The sequence below is a fragment of the Panulirus ornatus genome, chromosome 36, assembly GCF_036320965.1.
Source record: "Panulirus ornatus isolate Po-2019 chromosome 36, ASM3632096v1, whole genome shotgun sequence".
Classification (NCBI taxonomy): Eukaryota; Metazoa; Arthropoda; class Malacostraca; order Decapoda; family Palinuridae; genus Panulirus; species Panulirus ornatus.
The window spans coordinates 17,965,386-17,991,396 of NC_092259.1; the positions used below are offsets into that span (position 1 = coordinate 17,965,386).

At 40.3% G+C, this 26,011-nt stretch overlaps 1 protein-coding gene across 3 annotated transcripts in view; it reads left to right on the plus strand.

The window, feature by feature from the left end:
* The window catches only part of LOC139760419 (putative divalent cation/proton antiporter TMEM165), a 231,960-nt gene that overhangs the window by 1,808 nt on the left and 204,141 nt on the right, over positions 1-26,011 (plus strand). For 2 of the 3 annotated variants that reach the window (XM_071683600.1, XM_071683602.1), the window contains exons 2-3: positions 6,649-6,778; positions 17,485-17,743. In XM_071683600.1, the coding sequence (XP_071539701.1) occupies positions 6,662-6,778; positions 17,485-17,743 (376 nt within the window). In that variant the 5' untranslated portion in view covers positions 6,649-6,661. Of the gene's footprint in view, positions 1-4,396; positions 4,463-6,648; positions 6,779-17,484; positions 17,744-26,011 lie in introns of all 3 variants that reach the window. The other variant, XM_071683601.1, reaches the window with a different exon arrangement.

Genomic DNA, 26,011 nt, shown 5'->3' on the forward strand with positions numbered 1-26,011 from the left:
AGCAGTGAAAGGGTTACTCAGTATGATGAACATACCCTTACAGGTAATGAAATCATATTAAGGGACAAAGTAACTAGCCAATTCAGGGAGAATTCAGCACCGGGACCTGATAGGATCCCAACCATCTTCCAGAAAGCAGACAGATTTGCAATATCAAAACTTTTCATACTGTTATTGAAACAAATCATAGAGTATTCCAACTTTTGCAGATATTATGAAAATGGGATCAGAAGACCAAGAAAAACCACAAAAAGACTTGTATATAAGCAAAGAAAATCCATTGGAATTTATTGAAGAGAAATTTAGGCAACTATGTCATGGAATGATTAACAATATATTGGCCTTTTTCCACAAGAGCCCTGAAGGGAAAGAAATAGAAAGTAAAGAAAATATCAGAGATGCTGGTTTTCAAATAGCACACTGATAATTTAGTACTTTCAAGTCTTTTTTTTCGTACTTGATCACCATTTTCCATGTTACAGAGGTAGTGTTAGGTAAGAGATGAAGAAAAGCACATCAGCTCACAGACAAAGCAATTCATTATTCAAAGGAAGGGTGATAATCTCTCCTCGTCATCCACTGACAGGTCTTTCTGGTCTTTAGCTATGGGCATCTTTAACAACTTCTGTCACTTAACCTTTCCTTCTTCTTTCCATTCTAATGGTACTAAAGCTACTAAAGCTTTCTCTCCCATAGACAAAGCAACTGTCATAGGTTTCTGTTTCTTCTCTAACTCCATCTTGGATAAATCTATAACATTCCTTTACCCTTTAATGCTCCTCTTACTAATCCTATGTCCCTCCTCATAATCTCTTTTTGAACTGCTCAAAGAGCACTTCTCTCTCTCTGGAAGCATGCAAGGCTTATGGTCTTGATGGCATCCATCTCCATTTACTGAAAGAATTTTCCTCTTGCACCTGTGCTTGCTTGTCTGTCCTGTTTCTGTGTAAAAACCAAAACTTTTCTCCTTCCTGAAAGCTTGCATTGATACATCTTATCCCTGAGAAGAGATTCTGACCCCCTCTAACTATTGTCCTTTTGCTTTCACATCTACCATTTCCAAAGTCTTTGAAACCCTTCTCAACTCCCATATCCTAAGACACATTGAAACTCACAATCTTCTCTCTGATTACCAGTATGGCTTCCATAAGGTGAGATCCAGTGGTGATATTCTTTCCTTTCTTACTAATGTCTGGTTATCATCTGTGAAAGATATTGGGGTCATGTGTAGTTAGGCTTGACATATCCAAAGCTTTTGACAAGGTGTGGCATCTGAGTCTCATCCCTAAGCTCCCCTCTTTTGGCTTCCCTCTCTCACTTTGCTCATTCACATTTAGCTTCCTCTCCAGCTGATCTGTCTCTGTAGTTGTTGATGGATCAGCCTCCCACCCTTTCTCCATTAACATTGGTGTCCCTCAAGGATCTGTTATGTCCCCTACATTTTTCCTCCATTTTTTCAATGATTAACTCTCTCCACAAATAATGGAATGCACTCATATGCTGATGAGTCAACACTGCATTCATCCTCATCCTTCAATTCTGCTCCTTCTCTCATTCAATCTGCATCTCGACTCAGCGTCCTCAGATGTAGACATGGTAGACAAAATCTAGTTAAGTTTAATGTCTCCAAGAAGCAGTTTCTACCCATCTCTGTATTGAAAACTCTTCTCATCTTTCATCTCTCATCTCTCCTTTGATAGTTCTATAATTCCACTTTGAGTCAGTAAACATACTTGGGATTACTGTAACATCCCCTCTTTCTTGGAAACCCCATATTACAGGAATAGCAAAGTCTGCCTCTACGAAACTTGGAGTGTTTTTAGATGTCAAAACTTCTTTCCTTCTGAACAGTTGCTTCATTTGTACAAAGGACTGATTCATCCATGTATGGAGTACTGCTCTCACATCCGGGGTGGTCTTAGCTGTGCATCCTTACTTGACAGACTTGAATTTACAGTGGCCTGACTTATAAACTGTCCCAGGCTTACTTCCTAACTTAATCCACTTGCCTTGTGCCACAATGTTGGTTCACTTTCCCTCTTCTGCAGGTATTACTTTGGTTTTTGCTCCCAAGAGCTGGCTGTTTGTGTGCCTCCACCACTAGCTACACCATGCAATACTTGGCAAGCTGCTATGTCACATGATTACTGTATGGCTGTTAGCAAATCAAGAATGGGCCGTTTTCATAACTGTTTCTTTCCCTACACCTCAAAGCTTTGTAACTATTTACCTTCTCATGTCTTTCCTAGTAACAATAACATGGTACATTTTGAAATACAGGTTTTTCACATCCTCCAAAATTCATAGATACTTTCCCTTGTCTTATAGTTTTCCCTTTTATATACCTCTATATAATTCAGTTAAGGCCTGGCCTTGATGTGGACTTTTGTTCTTGACTGGAGCCTTCAACATAGAAAAAAAAAAATTCTACTCGTAGTTTGACCAGATGGCACTCTTGTTGCACTACCACTTTTATAAATCTCCATTACAGTTTGGATTTCAGTGCAATGGCAGGCTTTGCTGATGTCATCTGGCCTAACTTAATCCACTTGCCTTGTGCCACAATGTTGGTTCACTTTCCCTCTTCTGCAGGTATTACTTTGGTTTTTGCTCCCAAGAGCTGGCTGTTTGTGTGCCTCCACCACTAGCTACACCATGCAATACTTGGCAAGCTGCTATGTCACATGATTACTGTATGGCTGTTAGCAAATCAAGAATGGGCCGTTTTCATAACTGTTTCTTTCCCTACACCTCAAAGCTTTGTAACTATTTACCTTCTCATGTCTTTCCTAGTAACAATAACATGGTACATTTTGAAATACAGGTTTTTCACATCCTCCAAAATTCATAGATACTTTCCCTTGTCTTTTAGTTTTCCCTTTTATATACCTCTATATAATTCAGTTAAGGCCTGGCCTTGATGTGGACTTTTGTTCTTGACTGGAGCCTTCAACATAGAAAAAAAAAATTCTACTCGTAGTTTGACCAGATGGCACTCTTGTTGCACTACCACTTTTATAAATCTCCATTACAGTTTGGATTTCAGTGCAATGGCAGGCTTTGCTGATGTCATCTGGCCTAACTTAATCCACTTGCCTTGTGCCACAATGTTGGTTCACTTTCCCTCTTCTGCAGGTATTACTTTGGTTTTTGCTCCCAAGAGCTGGCTGTTTGTGTGCCTCCACCACTAGCTACACCATGCAATACTTGGCAAGCTGCTATGTCACATGATTACTGTATGGCTGTTAGCAAATCAAGAATGGGCCGTTTTCATAACTGTTTCTTTCCCTACACCTCAAAGCTTTGTAACTATTTACCTTCTCATGTCTTTCCTAGTAACAATAACATGGTACATTTTGAAATACAGGTTTTTCACATCCTCCAAAATTCATAGATACTTTCCCTTGTCTTTTAGTTTTCCCTTTTATATACCTCTATATAATTCAGTTAAGGCCTGGCCTTGATGTGGACTTTTGTTCTTGACTGGAGCCATCAACATAGAAAAAAAAATTCTACTCGTAGTTTGACCAGATGGCACTCTTGTTGCACTACCACTTTTATAAATCTCCATTACAGTTTGGATTTCAGTGCAATGGCAGGCTTAGCTGATGTCATCTGGCCTTGTAAGTTTATATATCCTGTGATGCTCTAATTCAGGTGTTTATGACATTGCTGTTCTTTGCAGGCCACGAAGTCACTCATGAGTTAGGGATGTCAACAAAGACCCTCATTGTTTTTTGTTTCTCACCTTGCATTGTGTTACAATGCCAAAAAGAATAATTTACACTGTGATTAAAGGGTATTGTGTATTAGTGGTCACAAAATGAAATAAAAGATGATGAATTTACACTGTGTATAATATTGATAACATTAAAATGAAATAAAATCAAAGAGAAAAATAGATTAAGGGTTTGTTTTTTCGAGAGCTGAGAATATTATTCTGTGGTACTTCACTGCTTACTGCTAATACTGGAATAGGTCTTTGTCCTTTGTCTTCCCTTTATTGAAGTCTTTGATCAGTCTAACTTCTCTCTCTGTGCCATTATTTACTGATTTCAGGGGATTTGCCAGCTATTGCCCCCTATTGTTATCCTCATTATTGATCAGTATTTCAGAGTAAGTTTTTGTTCATTTTGTTCCAGTAACCAGAGTCTCATATAAAGTGACTGATCTCTTCATGATGAGTTGGTTGACTCATCAGGATGCCAAAGCCTTCATACTCTTCTAAACCCTGACATTCTCCAACAGTGCTTTTGCAACTGCCAGTTTGTGATTGTCAGAGATCCTGTGATCAAAAACCCCAGTGATACATGATCCTTGCTGTTGTACCAAAGGTTCTGTTTCAGTGCATTAAGTCTGGCTGAAGAAACGTTCTCATATATGTGCATATTTTCAGATCCTTTTGGTCATTCATGGAGGTGTGAACTTTTTTACCCAAGAACCATATCTTCATTTTGACTTGGTCAGTGAACCAGCTGAACCACCTACATTGCCAAGCAGCTACCTCTTTATGTTTTTAGCCTAAAGTGCACCAATTCAGGTAGATTTTGAGACAGAAGGGCTTGTTACATTAGGTATGGACTTCTTGATTTTTTGTTTTTGTTTTCCATGTACAAGTCAACACTGCAGTTATCACTTATTGCTGATGATGAGGGAGACAGTGACAGAACTTTTGCCTTCATGGTAAATGTGCTAATTCCTTTCTCACTTCTCCATTCATCTCTGCCAGTTTCTCATCCAATGAAGTCATCATCTTTCTTTTCATGCTCTGATTTTTCAAGAACCATCAGTCTTCATTAATTGTGATCCACTCTGGAACATCTCAAGCCTCTGCATCTGTTATAATATCCTTGATGAATATATCCTGCTGCTTGAACCTCCTGGATTGTTTGTTTTTTTATTATTCTCTTTCCACATTCATTTAGGTGCCTTAAAGTTTCTCAAGTTTTTGTGATAGGATCTTTTTGGTTGGTTGTAATCTCCCCCTTTTCTCACATCTCCAAGAAAGCCTCTACAACTACCAGTATTTTTGCGGCTCTTTTTTTTTAGAGAATTTAGGTTTTTTCAGTTGTCATCATATTGATTAACCATTAGAACTGTCGATAGAATAGATATATGAATTAGGTAGGGTTTATCAAATTATCTCCATTTATGAAAAACATCCTCCCCCTCTTGTTTTTTTTAATTTTCCAAAAGAAGGAACAGAGAAGGGGGCCAGGTGAGGATATTCCTTCAAAGGCCCAGTCCTCTGTTCTTAACGCTACCTTGCTAATGCGGGAAATGGCGAATAGTATGAAAGAAAATGAAAAACATGATGTATTACTGTGTGACCACAACATTTGAGACTATAACCCTGTTGATTGTGATTGTGATTAGATTAATGTGATATTCACCAGACTACGCACAAGCAAGAAATGCACTGAATACTGAGACAAATATACTAAACTCATCTCAGACATCCAGCATCTGAACTGCCTGATGCATTCACCTCAGTTTTACAGATCAGCCAACCAGTTATAGCTGGCTACTAACATGAAATCATTACATTATTTACCCCTCAAGAAAAAAAGTTTATGCAAACTTAGCGAAAGTCAATGACTGAATGTGTGACTGTTGACAGATAGTGTAGAAATGTAGGGTACTGGTTTGATAATTTGTTCCCAACGATTGATTATTTTCTACTTGAGTTTATTCTGTGCATGAGATGATACATACCATTGGTAGTAAAGAATTTTGTCGTATTTTTTAATCACCCTAATGTGAGTTCTTTATTATTTAGATAGTTCTGTGTGATAATGGAAAATGTTATTTCTGCATTTACCCCCTTGAGTGGCTTCTTCAAAGCAGAAAAATCAAGGTGATGTAAAAAGGAAGTGTGCTTGGAACTGCATCAAAAGTATATCATTAAGGAATAATGGAGAAAACTCTGTATTCTATTGTCTTTCCTTTTTTTTCCTGGCTTCTCTCTACATTTATGGCTTTATATACTGTATATGTTTTATTTTTCAACAAATGAATATAAATGATACAAATTGTTTAAAGAAAAAATGGATGATCCAGCTTCCCAAAAGTCCCAAAGTTGCCAGATCAGTTAGAGTCTGCTACATTCAAATAGGGTAATAAAGGAATATTTTTTGTTTGTACAAGAATGAAAGTTTCACTCTAATTTACTCTGGGAACTTTAAAGTTTTTAAAGTTTTAAGATTTTGAGTTGAATTGTGTGTTGAGTTCATCGAAAGCTAAAGTTGATGCTTAAATAATTAGCACATGAAGAAAAAGGTAAGATTTTTGTCCATGAATAATAGTGTGGCAAATGTTTTAGTATGAAGAGAAATCTATTTATTTCACCATTTAACAATGGGATTGTTATAGAAATTTTGCTTGTATAATGATACTTAAAGAAAATGAGCTATTTCTAAAATTCATATAAACCCATATAAACAAGGCTAGTTGGTAAGATAGAGTGATAGATGAATGGAGACATAGTGGGATGAGGATAAGAATATTTGTCATGAATAGTGATCTGTTATATCAGTTGCATGATCTCTTTCAGTTTAATGTGTATTGTTGATTTTTTTGTGTAAAACTTAAATGCAAACATACAATTGAAGTTGAATTACAAAAAATCAAATTCCCTTTGTTAAACAGATCATCCACCATAATGTCTCACCTTGTGTGGATAGTGACCATTAGCACCGTGATATTGGGTGCAGTATGGGCCGAAATTCATCCAATTGATGTAGAACCTGTCATGAAGAAAGAACAACCGGATTTTGAGGTGAGGAAGTAATGGGGGAAACTTCCCTTATGTAAATATTTGTGCTGCACAATTAGGTTTGATAAGCATGGTCTAATAGTAATTCATAAACTCATTCATTTTTCATGATTGCCATTTTCCATATAAGTAAGGAATCATCTGGATACAGACGAAGAATGGCACATACACAAAGCTCCCTCGCTGAAGCAGTGATAGCGATGCTGTTTCCTGTGGGGCAGGGTAGCACTAGCAATGGATGAGGGCAAACAAGTATAAATATGTACATTTTATGTATATGTCTGTGTATGTTATTTGTTTTCATTATACTTAGTTGCTGTCTCCTGCGTTAGCGAGGTAATGCAAGGAAACAGACGAAAGAATGGCCCAACCCACCCATATACATGTGTATACATAAATGCCCACACACGCACACATACATACCTATACATTTCAACGTATACATACATATACATATACAGACTTATACATATATACGCATGTACACATCCACACTTGCTGCTTTCATCCATTCCCATTGCCACCTTGTCACACATGAAATGGCACCCCTCTTCCCCACATGCACACGAAGTAGCGCTAGGAAAAGACAACAAAGGCCACATTCATTCACATTCAATCTCTAGCTGTCATGTGTAATGCTCCGAAACCACAGCTCCCTTTCCACATCCAGGCCCCACAAAACTTTCCATGGTTAACCCCAGAAGCTTCACATGCCCTGGTTCAATCCATTGACAGCACGTTGACCCCAGTATACCACATTGTTCCAATTCACTCTATTCATTGCACGTCTTTCACCATCCTGTATGTTCAGGCCCCGATTGCTCGAAATCTTTTTCACTCCATCCTTCCACCTCCAATTTGGTATCCCACTTCTCCTTGTTCCCTCCACCTCTGACATTTATATCCTCTTTGTCAATCTTCCCTCACTCATTCTCTCCATGAGACTAAACCATTTCAATACACCCTCTTCTTTCTCCACCGCACTCTTTATTACTACACATCTCTCTTACCCTTTCATTACTTACTCGATCAAACCACCTCACACCACGTTGTCCTCAAACATCTCATTTCCAAGACGTCCACCCTCCTCCGCACAACCCTCGCAGCCATATAACATTGTTGGAACCACTATTCCTTCATACATACTTTTTTCTCTGAGATAACGTTCTTGCGTTCCACACATTCTTTAATGCTCCCAGAACCTTTGCCCCCTCCCTCACCCAGTGACTCACTTCCATGGTTCTATTCGCTGCCAAATCCACTCCCAGATATCTAAAACACTTCACTTCCTCCAGTTTTTCTCCATTCAAACTTACCTCCCAATTGAATTGTCCTTGCTCTTATTTACATTTACTCTCAACTTTCTTCTTTCACACACTCTACTAAACTCAGTCAACAACTTCTGCAGTTTCCCACCTGAATCAGCCACCAGCGCTGTATCATCAGTGAACAACAACTGACTCACTTCCCAAGTCCTCTCATCCAAAACAGACTGATTACTTGCCCCTCTCTCCAAAACTCTTGCATTCACCTCCCTAACAACCCCTTCCATAAACAAATTAAACAACCATGGAGATGTCACACACCCCTGCCGCAAACTGACATTCACTGGGAACTAATTACTTTCCTCTCTTCCTGCTCGTAAACATGCCTTGCATCCTCAATAAAAACTTTTCACTACTTCTAGCAACTTACCTCACACACCATATACTCTTAATATCTTCCGCAGAGCGTCTCACTCAACTCAATCATATCCCCTCTCCAGACCCATGAATGCTACATACAAATCCATTGGTTTTTAAGTATTTCACACATACATTCTTCATATCAAACACCTGATCCACACATCCTCTGCCACTTTTGAAACCACACTGCTCTTCCCCAATCTGATGCTCTGTACGTCCCTTCACCCTTTCAATCATTGCCCTTCAATATAATTTCCCAGGAATACTCAACAAACATATACTGCTGTAATTTGAACACTCACCTTTGTCCCCTTTGTCTTTATACAGTGGCACTGTGCATGCATTCTGCCAGTCTTCAGGCACTTTGCCATGGACCATACATACATTGAATATCCCCACCAACAAGTCAACAACACAGTCAACCCCTTTTTAGATAAATTCCACTGCAGTACCATCCAAACCGCTGCCTTTCATCTTTTGCAAACCTTTCACTACCTCTTCTCTGTTTACCAAATTATTCTCCCTGACCCTCTCACTTTGCACACCACCTCGACCAAAACACCCTACATCTGCCATTCTATCATCAAACATTTAACAAACCTTCAAAATACTCACTTCATCTCCTTCTCACATCACCACTACTTGTTATTACCTCCCCATTAGCCCCCTTCCCCATTGTTCCCATTTGTTCTCTTGTCTTACACACTTTATTTCCCTCCTTCCAAAACATCTTTTTATTCTCCCTAAAATTTATCGATACTCTCTCACCTCAACTCTCATTTGTCGTCTTTTTCACCTCTTGCACCTTTCTCTTGACCTCCCGCCTCTTTCTTTTATACATCTCCCAGTTATTTGAACTATTTTCTTGCAAAAACCATCCAAATACCTATCTTTTCTATTTCACTAACAATCTTACTCCTTCATCCCACCACTCACTACCCTTTCTAATTTGCCCACCTCCCACCTTTCTCGTGCCACAGGCATCTTTTGTGCAAGCCGTCACTGCTTCCCAAAATACATCCCATTCCTCCCCCACTCCCCTTACGTCATTTGTTCTCACCTTTTTCCATTCTGCACTCAACCTCTTCTGGTACTTCTTCACACAAGTGTCTTTTCCAAGCTCACATACTCTCACCATGCTCTTCATCCCAACATTCTCTCTTCTTTTCTGAAAACCCTCTACAGATCTTCACCTTCACCTTCAAAAGATAATGATCAGACATCCCTCCAGTTGCCCCTCTCAGCAAATTGATATCCAGTAGTCTCTCTTTCGCACACCTATCAATTAACACGTAATCCAGTAACGCTCTCTGGCCATTTCTTTCCTACTTACATACATATACTTATACATATCTCTCTTTTTAAACCAGGTATTCCGAATCACCAGTCCTTTTTCAGCACAGAAACCTACAAGCTCTTCACCATTTCCATTTGCAACACTGAACACCCCATGTACACCAATTATACCCTCAACTGCCACATTACTCACCATTGCATTCAAATATCTCTTCACTATAACCCGGTCTCGTGCATCAAAGCTGCTAACACACTCACTCAGCTGTTCCCAAAACACTTGCCTCTCATGATTTTTCTTCTCATGACCAGGTGCATGATCACCTATCTCTCTCCATCCACTTTCAGTTTTACCCATATCAATCTAGGGTTTACTTTCTTACACTCTATCACATACTCCCACAACTCCTGTTTCAGGAGTAGTGCTACTCCTTCCTTTGCACTTATCCTCTTACCAACCCCTGACTGTACTCCCAAGACATACCCAAACCACTCTTCCCCTTTACCCTTGAGTTGCATTTCACTCAGAGCCAAAACATCCAGGTTCCTTACCTCAAACCTACCACCTGTCTCCTTTTTTCTCACCTTGTTTATATCCACACACATTTAGACACCCCAATCTGAGCCTTCGAGGCGGATGAGCAGTCCCCGCATGACTCCTGTTTCCTCTTTTAGAAACTTAAAATAGAAGGAGGGGAGGGTTTCTAGCCCTCCACTCTTGTCCTCTTTAGTCGCCTATGACACGCAGGGAATGCATGGGAAGCATTCTTTCTCCCCTAACCTTAGGGATGATATATTTGTTTATTTTTATTTAGCTTTGTCGCTGTCTCCTGCGTTAGCGAGGTAGTGCAAGGAAACAGATGAAAGAAATGGCCCAACTCACCCACATACACATGTATATACATAAACATCCACACACGCAAATATACATACCTATACATCTCAACGTATACATATATATACACACAGACACATACATATATACACATGTACATAATTCATACTGTCTGCCCTTATTCATTCCCATTGCCACCCTGCCACACATGAAATAACAACCCCCTCCCCCCAAATGTGTGCTAGCTAGCACTAGGAAAAGACAACAAAAGCCACATTTGTTCACACTCAGTCTCTAGCTGTCATGTAATAATGCACTGAAACCACAGCTCCCTTTCCTCATCCAGGCCCCACAGAACTTTCCATGGTTTACCACAGACGCTTCACATGCCCTGGTTCAATCCATTAACAGCACGTCGACCCCGGTATACGACATCGTTCCAATTCACTCTATTCCTTGCACGCCTTTCACCCTCTTGCATGTTCAGGCCCCGATCACTCAAAGTCTTTTTCATTCCATCTTTCCACCTCCAATTTGGTCTCCCACTTCTCCTCGTTCCCTCCACCTATGATACATATATCCTCTTGGCCAATCTTTCCTCATTCTCTCCATGTGACCAAACCATTTCAAAACACCCTCTTCTGCTCTCTCAACCACACTCTTTTTATTACCACACATCTGTCTTACCGTATTATTACTTACTCGATCAAATCATCTCACACCACATATTCTCCTCAAACATCTCATTTCCAGCACATCCGCCATCCTCTGCACAACTCTATCCATAGCCCACGCCTCGCAACCATATAACATTGTTGGAACCACTATTCCTTCAAACATATCCATTTTTGCTTTCCGAGATAATGTTCTCGACTTCCACACATTCTTCAACGCTCCCAGAACTTTCGCCCCCTCCCCCACCCTCTGATTCACTTCCGCTTCCATGGTTCCATCCACTGCCAAATCCACTCCCAGATATCTAAAACACTTCACTTTCTCCAGCTTTTCTCCATTCAAACTTACCTCCCAATTGACTTGTCCCTCGACCCTACTGTACCTAATAACCTTGCTCTTATTCACATTTACTCTCAGCTTTCTTTGTTCACACACTTTACCAAACTCAGTCACCAGCTTCAGCAGTTTCTCACATGAATCAGCCACTATCGCTGTATCATCATCGAACAACAACTGACTCACTTCCCAAGGTCTGTCATCCACAACAGACTGCATACTTGCCCCTCTTTCCAAAACTCTTGCATTTACCTCCCTAACAAGCCCATCCATAAACAAATTAAACAACCATGGAGACATCACACACCCCTGCCACAAACCTACATTCATAGAGAATCAATCACTTTCCTCTCTTCCTACACGTACACATGCCTTACATCCTCGATAAAAACCTTTCACTGCTTCTAACAACTTTCCTCCCACACCATATATTCTTAATACCTTCCACAGAGCATCTCTATCAACTCTATCATATGCCTTCTCCAGATCCATAAATGCCACATACAAATCCATTTGCTTTTCTAAGTATTTCTCACATACATTTTTCAAAGCAAACACATCTACCACACTGCTCTTCCCCAATCTGATGCTCTGTACATGCCTTCACCCTCTCAATCAATACCCTCCCATATAATTTACCAGGAATGCTCAACAACTTATACCTCTGTAATGTGAGTACTCACTTTTAACCCCTTTGCCTTTATACAATAGCACTATGTACGCATTCCGCCAATCCTCAGGCACCTCACCATGAGACATACATGCACTGCATAACTTTACCAACCAGTCAACAATACAGTCACCCCCTTTTTAATAAATTCTACTGTAATGTCATCCAAACCCGCTGCCTTGCCGGCTTTCATCTTCCGCAAAGCTTTTGCCACCTCTTCTCTGTTTACCAAATAATTTTCCCTAGCCCCCTCACTTTGCACACCACCTCGACCAAAACACCCTGTATCTGCCAGTCTATCATCAAACACATTCAACAAACCTTCAAAATACTCACTCCATCTCCTTCCCACATCACCATTACTTGTTGTCACCTCCCCATTAGCCCCCTTCACTGAAGTTCCCATTTGTTCCCATGTCTTACACACTTTGTTTACCTCCTTCCAAAACATATTTTTATTCTCCCTAAAATTTAATGATACTCTCTCACCCCAACTCTCATTTGCCCTCTTTTTCACCTCTTGCACCTTTCTCTTGACCTCCTGCCTCTTTCTTTTATACATCTCCCACTCATTTGCATTATTTCCTTGCAAAAATTGTCCAAATGCCTCTCCCTTCTCTTTCACTAATAATCTTACTTCTTCATCCCACCACTCACTACCCTTTCTAATCTGCCCACCTCCCACACTTTTCATGCCACAAGCATGTTTTGCGCAAGCCATCATTGCTTCCCTAAATACATCCCATTCCTCCCTCTACCCATTACTGATCTCTCCCTCATCTTTCCTTCCATATCACCAAACCTGCCCGAGACATCTTCTAAATACTTAGATTCTCTCACCTCTTCCAGTCTTTCTTTCCCTTTATCCAAAACACAGTTACATGGTTTTTTAAAATCTTTATTTTCAATGCGTGTCCTTTCTGATACCATTACTTTACTTTTGCATGCATTTACCATTAATTCCCTATGCTTACACACATCATAAAACACATACAACCTTCTAAAATTCCTATTCATTTTCAGTAAACATTACAGTATCACCATGAACAGGCTTGCCACTAGCCACCATACCTCACCGCAACACTCAGTCTCTGGATCCCCTTTCCCAAGTTTGCTTTCATCCCTCTCATCACTCCATCCATACATGTGATATAAAGCCACAGTGACATCACACAGCCTTGCCTCACACCCACATGTTTACCGAAACCTTCTCTCAACTCTCCATCCACTCTTACTCATGCACTTGCTCCTCTTTAGAAGACTTTCACACCATCTAGCAGTTGGCCCCCTTTACCATATATCTTTAACACGTCCCATAAAACATTTCACACAAATCTGTCATATGCTTTTTCCAGATCCATAAAAAACTGCATGCAACTTCTTACCTTTAGCTAAATACTTTTCCACAGTCATTTTACCACAAAAATCTGATCCACACATCCCCAGCCTTTTCTGAAGCCCTCTTGCTCCTCATTTATTCTGTGTTCAGTAACTTCCATCACTTTATCAGTCAACATTCTTGCATACACTTTCCCTGGTATACTTAGCTGACTTATTCCCCAATAATTGCTACATACATCTAAGGAACGTTTTCTTTTGAATAAAGGAACAGTGATAGCTTTCATCCAATCCTCAGGCACAAACTTCTGTTTCCATGCTAAATTACACATCAGATGCATCCGCTCTGTCACACTTTCTCCTTCATACTTCAGCACTTAATACGTAGGTCCAACTGCTCCAAGCACTTTTCCTTCTTTCATTCTCACTATTGCCTCTCTTACCTCCCTTTTTGCTCTTAGCTCTTGCACTTGCATCCTCTTTCTTCCATCCTCCATACCCATGCGTGTAACATCCGCTGTGGCCTCACCTTCCACATTCATCAGTTCTTCAGAGTATTCTTTCTATCTTTCTTTTACTTCCTTCTTTTGATTCAGCAACTCCCCTTCCTTGCTTCTCACATTAACATTTTGACCCTCTTATCCACCTTTCCTTTTTCCCCTCCCTCTAGAATTTCTCATTTTCCCAAAACTTTTCACTCAACTTTTTTTCTAAAACCTTCATCTGTTCTTTCTTTGCTTTTCTTTGTCAGCTTCTTAACATTCCACTTACACGTTTTATGTTTTCCCTTCCTCCATTGCTGAACTTCCATTGGTACACTCCTCTCGAGCAATCTCCCATATGTCTTCTCCTTCTCTTCCACAGCATTTGTAATCTCTTCCATCCACCATGCATTGCCTTTTTTATCCATATATCTCACAACCTTGTATCCTTCTATTAATTTTATAACCTTTAACAGTATTTCTGTAAACATTTTGAACACTTCATTCACACATGAATACATCCCATGTCTAAACTTTCGGTCATCTTCCTCATTTCTCCATTCACTGCCGCATAGTCAATCAAACCCTTTTGGTCTTCCTTCCATCGTTTCTTATCCATATATACCTGTGGATCATCTTGTGGTGAAAGGAGGTTTTTGCAAGGACTAAACTTCCATTTTCATTTACTCCAGGCACCACCCATTTACCAAGGGGAAGGAGAAAGAATGGTTTGGGAATGTCCTTGGGGTAAAATTTGGGTAGTATGAAGGCAAGAGCATGGAGGAAATGGCTTTTTTGTTGTAGGAGTTTTTGGAATGTTTGAAATAGTGTGAGGGAGTTAGCCCCAGACATTTAGGTGAAATTGAATGGGGAGTTAGAGATTTAATTGTTTGTTAGTGCTCATGCACCTGGTAGCAAGAGGAGTGAGTAAGAGAGGCAAGTGTTTTAGTTGGAGCTAAGTTTGCAGTTGTCTGCAGTTTAATGTAAGGGATTGGGTATATGTGATGGATGATTGGGAATATCTTGGTTGAAAAAAGATGCATGTGTAAGTATTCTTGGGTGAGTGGGATTAATGGTGAGCAGGCACTGGTCTTTCATGTCATAATTGATAAATGAGCAATGTGAATAAGAGTAATGATAAGAATGATGATAGTAAGAATATTTTTTTTATTATACTTTGTCGCTGTCTCCCACGTTAGCGAGGTAGCACATGGAAACACATGAAAGAATGGCCCACCCCACCCACATACACGTCCACACACGCACATATACATACCTATACATCTCAACGTATACATATATATACACACACAGACATATACATGTATGCACTTGAACATAATTCATACTGTCTGCCTTTATTCATTCCCATCACCACCCCCCACACATGAAATAATAACCCCTCCCCCTGCATGTGTGTGAGGTAGCGCTAGGGAAAGACAACAAAGGCCACGTTCGTTCACACTCAGTCTCTAGCTGTCAGGTATAATGAATGATAATTATGATGATGTTATAATATTCCACTGTTCCTGCACAACCTCTCTAATGAGGGAAAGGGCGAACAAGTATAAAATTTATTTGTATTTTCTGTACATTGTTGGTTCTCCAGCATTAGTAAGGTAGCTTGAGGAACATTTGAACAGTGCTCTCATTTGGACATATCCACTCACTAGTTGTCATATATAATGCACCAAAATTGGATTCATTCACAGTCAGGCCCCAAAGATTTTTCCATGCTTTACCTTGGCTCCTCCATATACCCTATTTTGGCCCATTGACAGTTCATAGCCTCCTGTTTACCATATCAGTCCATTTAGTATTGTTCCTTGCATGCCTCTAACTCACCTGAATATTCAGGATTTGACAACCCAAAGCCTCCTTCATTCTATTCTTCTGTCTGTTTGTCATCCACCCCCCCCCCCCCACACACACACACACACACACACACATATAACTTACTTCTGATGCACATACACACATCCTTTTTGTCATTAAGTTCTCTCAGACATACTTTGCATCCTATCACACTTCTTCTACACTCTTACTTCTTTCATAATTAATCTTCTTTACTCTGACACCCATATTGTCATAAGGCATTTCATTTTCAGTGTCTGACTTCTACTGTTCTTTTGCTTTTAGAGCCCAAGACACACCTCTGTTGTACCACTAGGAATGCTGCACCAGTAAACATACCCATCCTTGCCCTCACACAGTGACCTCTCCTTCCACATTGTCCTTAGTGCACACAGGACCTGTGCCCCATCACCCACCATTTGGTTCATTGTAGCTCCCATACTTTTGTCCTTTACCATGTCCACTGCCAGGTATCTAAAACATTTTACTTCTTTCAGGTTCTTCCCATTCAGACTTACACTCAAACCAACGTGTCCCACTAGATTTCACTTCTTTGCTTTTATTCACATCAATTCTCAACTTTCTCCTCTCATAAACTCTTCCAAACTCAGACATCAGCCTCTTTAGTTTATCTCTAGGGTCTTCTGCCAGTGCCTTGTTTTCTGCAAAAGGCTTACCTTTAAGGTCTCCCACTGGCTGCATACTGTAGACCCTCCTCTTTCTCCAAGATCCTTGCTTTTACCTCCCTCTTTACCCCATCCATAAAGATTAAGTAGTCATGGTGACATTATACACCCTTAATGCAGAACCACCTTCTCAAGGAACTACTAACCCTCTTACCTTGATACTTGTATACATTCCTTACTCTTCTGGTTAAAACCCATCTACAAGTCATCTTCAGACCTAACAGTTACATGTTCAGATTCCATTCCAATTGTTTCATCTACAGTTACACTTGCAGATCCCTTTCCAATTATTTCTCATACATTTTTCCAAACAATGAATACCATCTGCATTTCCCTCTCATGTAGCTAACTGTGACATTATAGCTAATTACAATAGATGATTATAACATAGCTGGTGATTACAGCATTGTTTTTGAGCAGATTTTTAGACCATCCTCAAGACACATTATATTTTATGTTTTTTGTTTGCATTAAGCAAGACTGTGACATTTAATCCAGTATTCTACTCTGGCTTAGGGCTATCTGACACCTTGCAAAACATCTACCTTAGGTGAGGGAAAGGGATGAGTTTTACTGAAAATATTTTTCTGATATGCCTGAACTTATTCAGTTCTTGTCATATTATTTGAAGTGAGTGATGTAAAAGATAGATCTTTTGATATAATGTTTCTCAAACATTCTTGAAGTGGTACTATGATGGTAGAGAGTTCGTGTCCAAATAGGCTAACAAAGTAGTCACTCCTACTCATATTGACATAATGGGCAATATTTTGTTTTTAGAATGTTTTGCAGCAATGAAAAGAAACCAGTTTCCTTGCATCATTGTTGCTGAATATTTTCTTTCACCCTAACTAGGATGATACTGGCAATGGAGCAGTTCTTCAAAGTGGAAGTGGTGACCAATTCCCTAACTCATCTCTTGATAAACTGGATAAGAAAGATGGAGCAGATGTTAATTTCATGAATGCCTTCATTGCTGCACTTAGTATGATAATTGTGACTGAATTAGGAGATAAAACATTCTTCATTGCTGCTATCATGGCAATGAACCATCCCAGAGTAACAGTGTTCTCTGGAGCTATGTTTGCATTAACTGTAATGCATATTTTATCAGGTGAGCATAAAAAGATAATTAAACCCATTTTTTTTAGCAGATCTAATAGCATCAGATAGTATGCTTGAGACAGGTTTGAAATTGTATAGGTTCTTCTTACTACAGTACAGTATATGTTGCTGCATAAGTTACTGGATCTTTTAAGTGATTGAGAATATGATCAGGATGATGTTCTCTGGAGATTTTGTTGTGTACAAGAATGTTATCATATAAAGTCTTTAGCATTAGAAGTCAGAGTATAGAGTATTCTTTTACAGGATTACATGTACAGTATACAGTATTTTGAATGAGTTAGAAAATATTCAAAGTAAATGTTTCAAAAGAAAAAGAATGAAAGATATGATTATATCTAAGTTTATCTGGTAGTTGTGATCCATTCCTATTTACACAAGGTAGATGAAGTGCATACTTGCACCTTTCGTGGGAATTAGTTTTGCAGATTTGGCATGCCCAGCCCTAACCCTACAGGCTAGCAGAAGGGAGAAGAATGTCCCACTGCATGGAGGAAGACATGCAAGACTTGAGGGTACTGGAAGATGAGAAGCACATATTGTCAGGATGCTATTTTAGTTTCTCAAATATTGTATGGTATTCAGTCCTTATAAACCCATTCAGCTGCATTTTTTCCCCTCAGCAGGTTTTTTAAAAAATCAGGTTTTTACATTGATGGTGTGGCTTGTTTTGATTTTTCATATGAAGTGAATTTAGATAGATGCAGGATAGTTAATGCTCCATAGATAACATCAGCATTGCAGCGAATGATAGAAATTGCACAGGCCTAGTTTATGTTAAAAGTGTAGCATTATTTTCAGTTGGGGAGAGATACAGTGACAGCATGAAGAATAGCATACCTATTAACTATTATCTTAACAGTGAGTATGAATAGGTTGATATAATTGTAGTCACATTCCATCTTTTATTTTATCTTTAGAGAAATATGCAAACTTTATTCACATTTTAATGTACAGTTTCAGTCACATGTAATACTCATTTTTGTTTTTTTATTTTTAGGCTTATCTGAGAATTAATTAATGTTGAACCTTGAACCTTCTTCAGACCTGCCAGTGTTACTGTAATTTTTTGTATTGAAGAGCTCAGGTAAATAGGGATTGAATTTTGATATATTGATCATAAAGGTGAGAGCAAATGATATGAGGGGAGTAGGTGAGGAATGGGATGTATTGAGGGAAGCAGTGATGGCATGCGCAGAAGATGCATGTGACATGAGAAAAGTGGGAGGTTCGAAGATTAGAAAGGTTAGTGAGTGGTGGGATGAAGAAGTAAAGTTGTTAATGAAAGAAAAGAGAGGCATTTGGACGATACTTACAAGGAAGGAGTGTGAATGATTGGGAGATGTATAATAGAAAGCGGAAGGAGGTCAAGAGGAAGGTGCAAGGGTTGAAAAAAGAGGGCAAATAGGAGTTGGGGTGAAAGAGTATCATTAGATATTAGGGAGAATAAAGAAATGTTTTAGGAGGTAAATAACGTGTGTAAGACAAGTAAACAAATGGGAACATCGGTGAAGGGGGCAAGGGGGAAAGTATTAAGAGGTGGTGATAAAGTAAGAAGGAGATGGAGTGAGTATTTTGAAGGTTTGTTGAATGTTTGATGATAGCGTGGCAGGTGTAGGGTGTTTTGGTATGGGTGGTGTGCAAAGTGAAAGGGTTGGGGGAATGATTTGTTTAAAAGGGAAGAGGTAGTGAAAGCTTTGTGGAGGATGAAATCCAGCAAGGTGGCAGGTTTGGATGGTATTGCAGTAGAAATTATTAAGAAAGGGGGTGACTGTGTTATTGATTGATTGGTAAGGATATTCACTGTATGTATGGATCATGTTGAAGTGCCTGAGGATTGGCAGAATGCATGCATAGTGCCATTGTACAAAGGCAAAGGGGATAAAGGTGAGTGTTCAAACTATAGAGGCATACATTTGGTCAGTGTTCCTGGGAAATTATATGGGAGGATATTGGTTGATTGATTTAAGGCATGTACAGAGCATCATAATGGGGAAGAGCAGTGTCGTTTCAGAAGTGGTAAAGGAAGATGGATTTGTATGTAGCATATATGGATCTGGAAAAGGCATATGATAGGGTTGATAGAGATGCTTTGTGGAAGATCTTAAGTGTATATGGTGTGGGAAGTAAGCTGCTTGAAGCAGTGAAAAGTTTTACCAAAGATGTAAGGCAGGAAGAGAGGAGAGTGATTGGTTCTTAGTGAGAGTCGGTCTGGGGAAGGGTTATATGATGTCCCCTTGGTTGTTTGATTTGTTTATGGATGGGATGGGTAGGGAGGTGCATGCAAGAGTCCTGGAGAGAGGAGCATGTATGCAGTCTGTTGGGGATGAGAGGGCCTGGGAAGTGAGTCAGTTGTTGTTTGCTGATGATACTGCTCTAGTGACTGATTCAAGTGAGAAACTGCAAAAGTTGGTGACTGAGTTTGGAAAAGTGTGTGAAAAGAGAAAGTTAAGTGTAGATATGAATGTGAGGAAGGTTATTAGGTTCAGTAGAGTTGAAGGACAAGTAAATTGGGATGTAATTTGGAATAGACGAAAATTGGAGGAAGTGAAGTGTTTAGATATCTGGGAGTGGACTTAACAGCAGATGGAACCATGGAAGCAGAAGTAAGTCACAGAGTGGAGGGGGCGAAGGTTTTAGGAGTGATGAAGAATGTGTGGAAGGTGAGAATGTTATCTCGGAGAGCAAAAATGGGTATGTTTGAAGGAATAGTAGTTCCAACAATGTTATATTGTTGCAAGGCATGGGCTAGAGATAGGGTTGTACAGAGGAGAGTGGATGTGTTGGAAATGAAGTGTTTGAGAACAATATGTGGTGTGAGGTGGTTTGGTTAAGTAATGAAAGGGTAAGAGAGATGTGTGGAAATAAAAAGAGTGTGGTTGAAAGAGCAGAAGAGGGTGTGTTAAAATGGTTGAACACTCCATGTATACCAATTATTCCCTCAACTGCCACATTACTCACCTTTGCATTCAAATCACCCATCACTATAACCCGGTCTTGTGCATCAAAACCACTAACACACTCATTCAGCTGCTCCCAAAACACTTGCCTCTCATGATCTTTCTTCTCATGCCCAGGTGCATATGCACCAATAATCACCCATCTCTCTCCATCCACTTTCAGTTTTACCCATATCAATCTAGAATCTACTTTCTTACACTCAAATACTCCCACAACTCCTGATTCAGGAATAGTGCTACTCCTTCCCTTGCTCTTGTCCTCTCACTAACCCCTGACTTTACTCCCAAGACATTCCCAAACCACTCTTCCCCTTTACCCTTTAGCTTTGTTTCACTCAGAGCCAAAACATCCAGGTTCCTTTCCTCAAACATACTACCTATCTCTCCATTTTCTCATCTTGGTTACATCCACACACATTTAGACACCCCAATCTGAGCCTTCGAGGAGGATGAGCACTCCTCACGTGACTCCTTCTTCTATATATATATGTATATATATATATATATATTTAATTTTTTTTTTTTTTTTTTTTTGCTTTGTCATTGTCTCCTGCATTTGCGAGGTAGCGCAAGAAAACAGACGAAAGAAATGGCCCAACCCACCCCCATACACATGTATATACATACGTCCACACACGCAAATATACATACCTACACAGCTTTCCATGGTTTACCCCAGACGCTTCATATGCTCTGATTCAATCCACTGACAGCACGTCAACCCCGGTATACCACATCGATCCAATTCACTCTATTCCTTGGCCTCCTTTCACCCTCCTGCATGTTCAGGCCCCGATCACACGAAATCTTTTTCACTCCATCTTTCCACCTCTAATTTGGTCTCCCACTTCTCCTCGTTCCCTCCACCTCCGACACACATATCCGCTTGGTCAATCTTTCCTCACTCATTCTCTCCATGTGCCCAAACCATTTCAAAACACCCTCTTCTGCTCTCTCAACCACGCTCTTTTTATTTCCACACATCTCTCTTACCCTTACGTTACTTACTCGATCAAACCACCTCACACCACACATTGTCCACAAACATCTCATTTCCAGCACATCCATCCTCCTGCGCACAACTCTATCCATAGCCCACGCCTCGCAACCATACAACATTGTTGGAACCACTATTCCTTCAAACATACCCATTTTTGCTTTCCGAGATAATGTTCTCGACTTCCACACATTCTTCAAGGCTCCCAGGATTTTTGCCCCCTCCCCCACCCTATGATCTACTTCCACTTCCATGGTTCCATCCGCTGCCAGATCCACTCCCAGATATCTAAAACACTTTACTTCCTCCAGTTTTTCTCCATTCAAACATATATATATATATATATATATATATATATATATATATATATATATATATATATATATATGGATTGCGCAAAAGATGCTTGTGGCATGAGAAGAGTGGGAGGTGGGCTGTTTAGGTAGTGAGTGGTGGGATGAAGAAGTAAGAGTATTAGTGAAAGAGAAGAGAGAGGCATTTGGACGATTTTTGCAGGGAAAAAATGCAATTGAGTGGGAGAAGTATAAAAGAAAGAGACAGGAGGTCAAGAGAAAGGTGCAAGAGGTGAAAAAAAGGGCAAATGAGAGTTGGGGTGAGAGACTATCATTAAATTTTAGGGAGAATAAAAAGATGTTCTGGAAGGAGGTAAATAGGGTGCGTAAGACAAGGGAGCAAATGGGAACTTCAGTGAAGGGCGTAAATGGGGAGGTGATAACAAGGAGTGGTGATGTGAGAAGGAGATGGAATGAGTATTTTGAAGGTTTGTTGAATGTGTCTGATGACAGAGTGGCAGATATAGGGTGTTTGGGTCGAGGTGGTGTGCAAAGTGAGAGGGTTAGGGAAAATGATTTGGTAAACAGAGAAGAGGTAGTAAAAGCTTTGCGGAAGATGAAAGCCGGCAAGGCAGCAGGTTTGGATGGTATTGCAGTGGAATTTATTAAAAAAGGGGGTGACTGTATTGTTGACTGGTTGGTAAGGTTATTTAATGTATGTATGACTCATGGTGAGGTGCCTGAGGATTGGTGGAATGCGTGCATAGTGCCATTGTACAAAGGCAAAGGGGATAAGAGTGAGTGCTCAAATTACAGAGGTATAAGTTTGTTGAGTATTCCTGGTAAATTATATGGGAGGGTGTTGATTGAGAGGGTGAAGGCATGTACAGAGCATCAGATTGGGGAAGAGCAGTGCGGTTTCAGAAGTGGTAGAGGATGTGTGGATCAGGTGTTTGCTTTGAAGAATGTATGTGAGAAATACTTAGAAAAGCAAATGGATTTGTATGTAGCATTTATGGATCTGGAGAAGGCATATGATAGAGTTGATAGAGATGCTCTGTGGAAGGTATTAAAAATATATGGTGTGGGAGGCAAGTTGTTAGAAGCAGTGAAAAGTTTTTATCGAGGATGTAAGGCATGTGTACGTGTAGGAAGAGAGGAAAGTGATTGGTTCTCAGTGAATGTAGGTTTGCGGCAGGGGTGTGTGATGTCTCCATGGTTGTTTAATTTGTTTATGGATGGGGTTGTTAGGGAGGTAAATGCAAGAGTCCTGGAAAGAGGGGCAAGTATGAAGTCTGTTGGGGATGAGAGAGCTTGGGAAGTGAGTCAGTTGTTGTTCGCTGATGATACAGCGCTGGTGGCTGATTCATGTGAGAAACTGCAGAAGCTGGTGACTGAGTTTGGTAAAGTGTGTGGAAGAAGAAAGTTAAGAGTAAATGTGAATAAGAGCAAGGTTATTAGGTACAGTAGGGTTGAGGGTCAAGTCAATTGGGAGGTGAGTTTGAATGGAGAAAAACTGGAGGAAGTGAAGTGTTTTAGATATCTGGGAGTGGATCTGTCAGCGGATGGAACCATGGAAGTGGAAGTGGATCATAGGGTGGGGGAGGGGGCGAAAATTTTGGGAGCCTTGAAAAATGTGTGGAAGTCGAGAACATTATCTCGGAAAGCAAAAATGGGTATGTTTGAAGGAATAGTGGTTCCAACAATGTTGTATGGTTGCGAGGCGTGGGCTATGAATAGAGTTGTGCGCAGGAGGATGGACGTGCTGGAAATGAGGTGTTTGAGGAAAATGTGTGGTGTAAGGTGGTTTGATCGAGTAAGTAACGTAAGGGTAAGAGAGATGTGTGGAAATAAAAAGAGCGTGGTTGAGAGAGCAGAAGAGGGTGTTTTGAAATGGTTTGGGCACATGGAGAGAATGAGTGAGGAAAGATTGACCAAGAGGATATATGTGTCGGAGGTGGAGGGAACGAGGAGAAGAGGGAGACCAAATTGGAGGTGGAAAGATGGAGTGAAAAAGATTTTGTGTGATCGGGGCCTGAACATGCAGGAGGGTGAAAGGAGGGCAAGGAATAGAGTGAATTGGAGCGATGTGGTATACAGGGGTTGACGTGCTGTCAGTGGATTGAATCAAGGCATGTGAAGCGTCTGGGGTAAACCATGGAAAGCTGTGTAGGTATGTATGTTTGCGTGTGTGGACGTGTGTATGTACATGTGTATGGGGGGGTGGTTGGGCCATTTCTTTTGTCTGTTTCCTTGCGCTACCTCGCAAACGCGGGAGACAGCGACAAAGTATAAAAAAGAAAAAAAAAAAATATATATATATATATATATATATATATATATATATATATATATATATATTTTTTTTTTTTCATACTATTCGCCATTTCCCACGATAGCGAGGTAGCGTTAAGAACAGAGGACTGGGCCTTTGAGGAAATATCCTCACCTGGCCCTCTTCTCTGTTCCCTCTTTTGGAAAATTAAAAAAAAAAACGAGAGGGGAGGATTTCCAGCCCCCCCCGCTCCCTTCCCTTTTAGTCGCCTTCTACGACACGCAGGGAATACGTGGGAAGCATTCTTTCTCCCCTATCCCCAGGGAAATATATATATATATATATATATTAACTTTCTAAAATGGGAAACAGAAGAAGGAGTCACGCGGGGAGTGCTCATCCTCCTCGAAGGCTCAGAGAGGGGTGCCTAAATGTGTGTGGATGTAACCACGATGGTAAAAAAGGAGAGATAGGTAGTATGTTTGAGGAAAGGAACCTGGATGTTTTGGCTCTGAGTGAAACGAAGCTCAAGGGTAAAGGGGAAGAGTGGTTTGGAAATGTCTGGGGAGTGAAGTCAGGGGTTAGTGAGAGGACAAGAGCAAGGGAAGGAGTAGCAATACTCCTGAAACAGGAGTTGTGGGAGTATGTGATAGAATGTAAGAAAGTAAATTCTCGATTAATATGGGTAAAATTGAAAGTTGATGGAGAGAGGTGGGTGATTATTGGTGCATATGCACCTGGGCATGAGAAGAAAGATCATGAGAGGCAAGTGTTTTGGGAGCAGCTAAATGAGTGTGTTAGCGGTTTTGATGCACGAGACCGGGTTATAGTGATGGGTGATTTGAATGCAAAGGTGAGTAATGTGGCAGTTGAGGGAATAATTGGTATGCATGGGGTGTTCAGTGTTGTAAATGGAAATGGTGAGGAGCTTGTAGATTTATGTGCTGAAAAAGGACTGATGATTGGGAATACCTGGTTTAAAAAGAGAGATATACATAAGTATACTTATGTAAGTAGGAGAGATGGCCAGAGAGCGTTATTGGATTACGTGTTAATTGACAGGCGTGCGAAAGAGAGACTTTTGGATGTCAATGTGCTGAGAGGTGCAACTGGAGGGGTGTCTGATCATTATCTTGTGGAGGCTAAGGTGAAGATTAGTATGGGTTTTCAGAAAAGAAGAGTAAATGTTGGGGTGAAGAAGGTGGTGAGAGTAAGTGAGCTTGGGAAGGAGACCTGTGTGAGGAAGTATCAGGAGAGACTGTGTACAGAATGGAAAAAGGTGAGAACAATGGAAGTAAGGGGAGTGGGGGAGGAATGGGATGTATTTAGGGAATCAGTGATGGATTGCGCGAAAGATGCTTGTGGCATGAGAAGAGTGGGAGGTGGGCTGTTTAGAAAGGGTAGTGAGTGGTGGGATGAAGAAGTAAGAGTATTAGTGAAAGAGAAGAGAGAGGCATTTGGACGATTTTTGCAGGGAAAAAATGCAATTGAGTGGGTGAAGTATAAAAGAAAGAGACAGGAGGTCAAGAGAAAGGTGCAAGAGGTGAAAAAAAGGGCAAATGAGAGTTGGGGTGAGAGACTATCATTAAATTTTAGGGAGAATAAAAAGATGTTCTGGAAGGAGGTAAATAGGGTGCGTAAGACAAGGGAGCAAATGGGAACTTCAGTGAAGGGCGTAAATGGGGAGGTGATAACAAATAGTGGTGATGTGAGAAGGAGATGGAATGAGTAT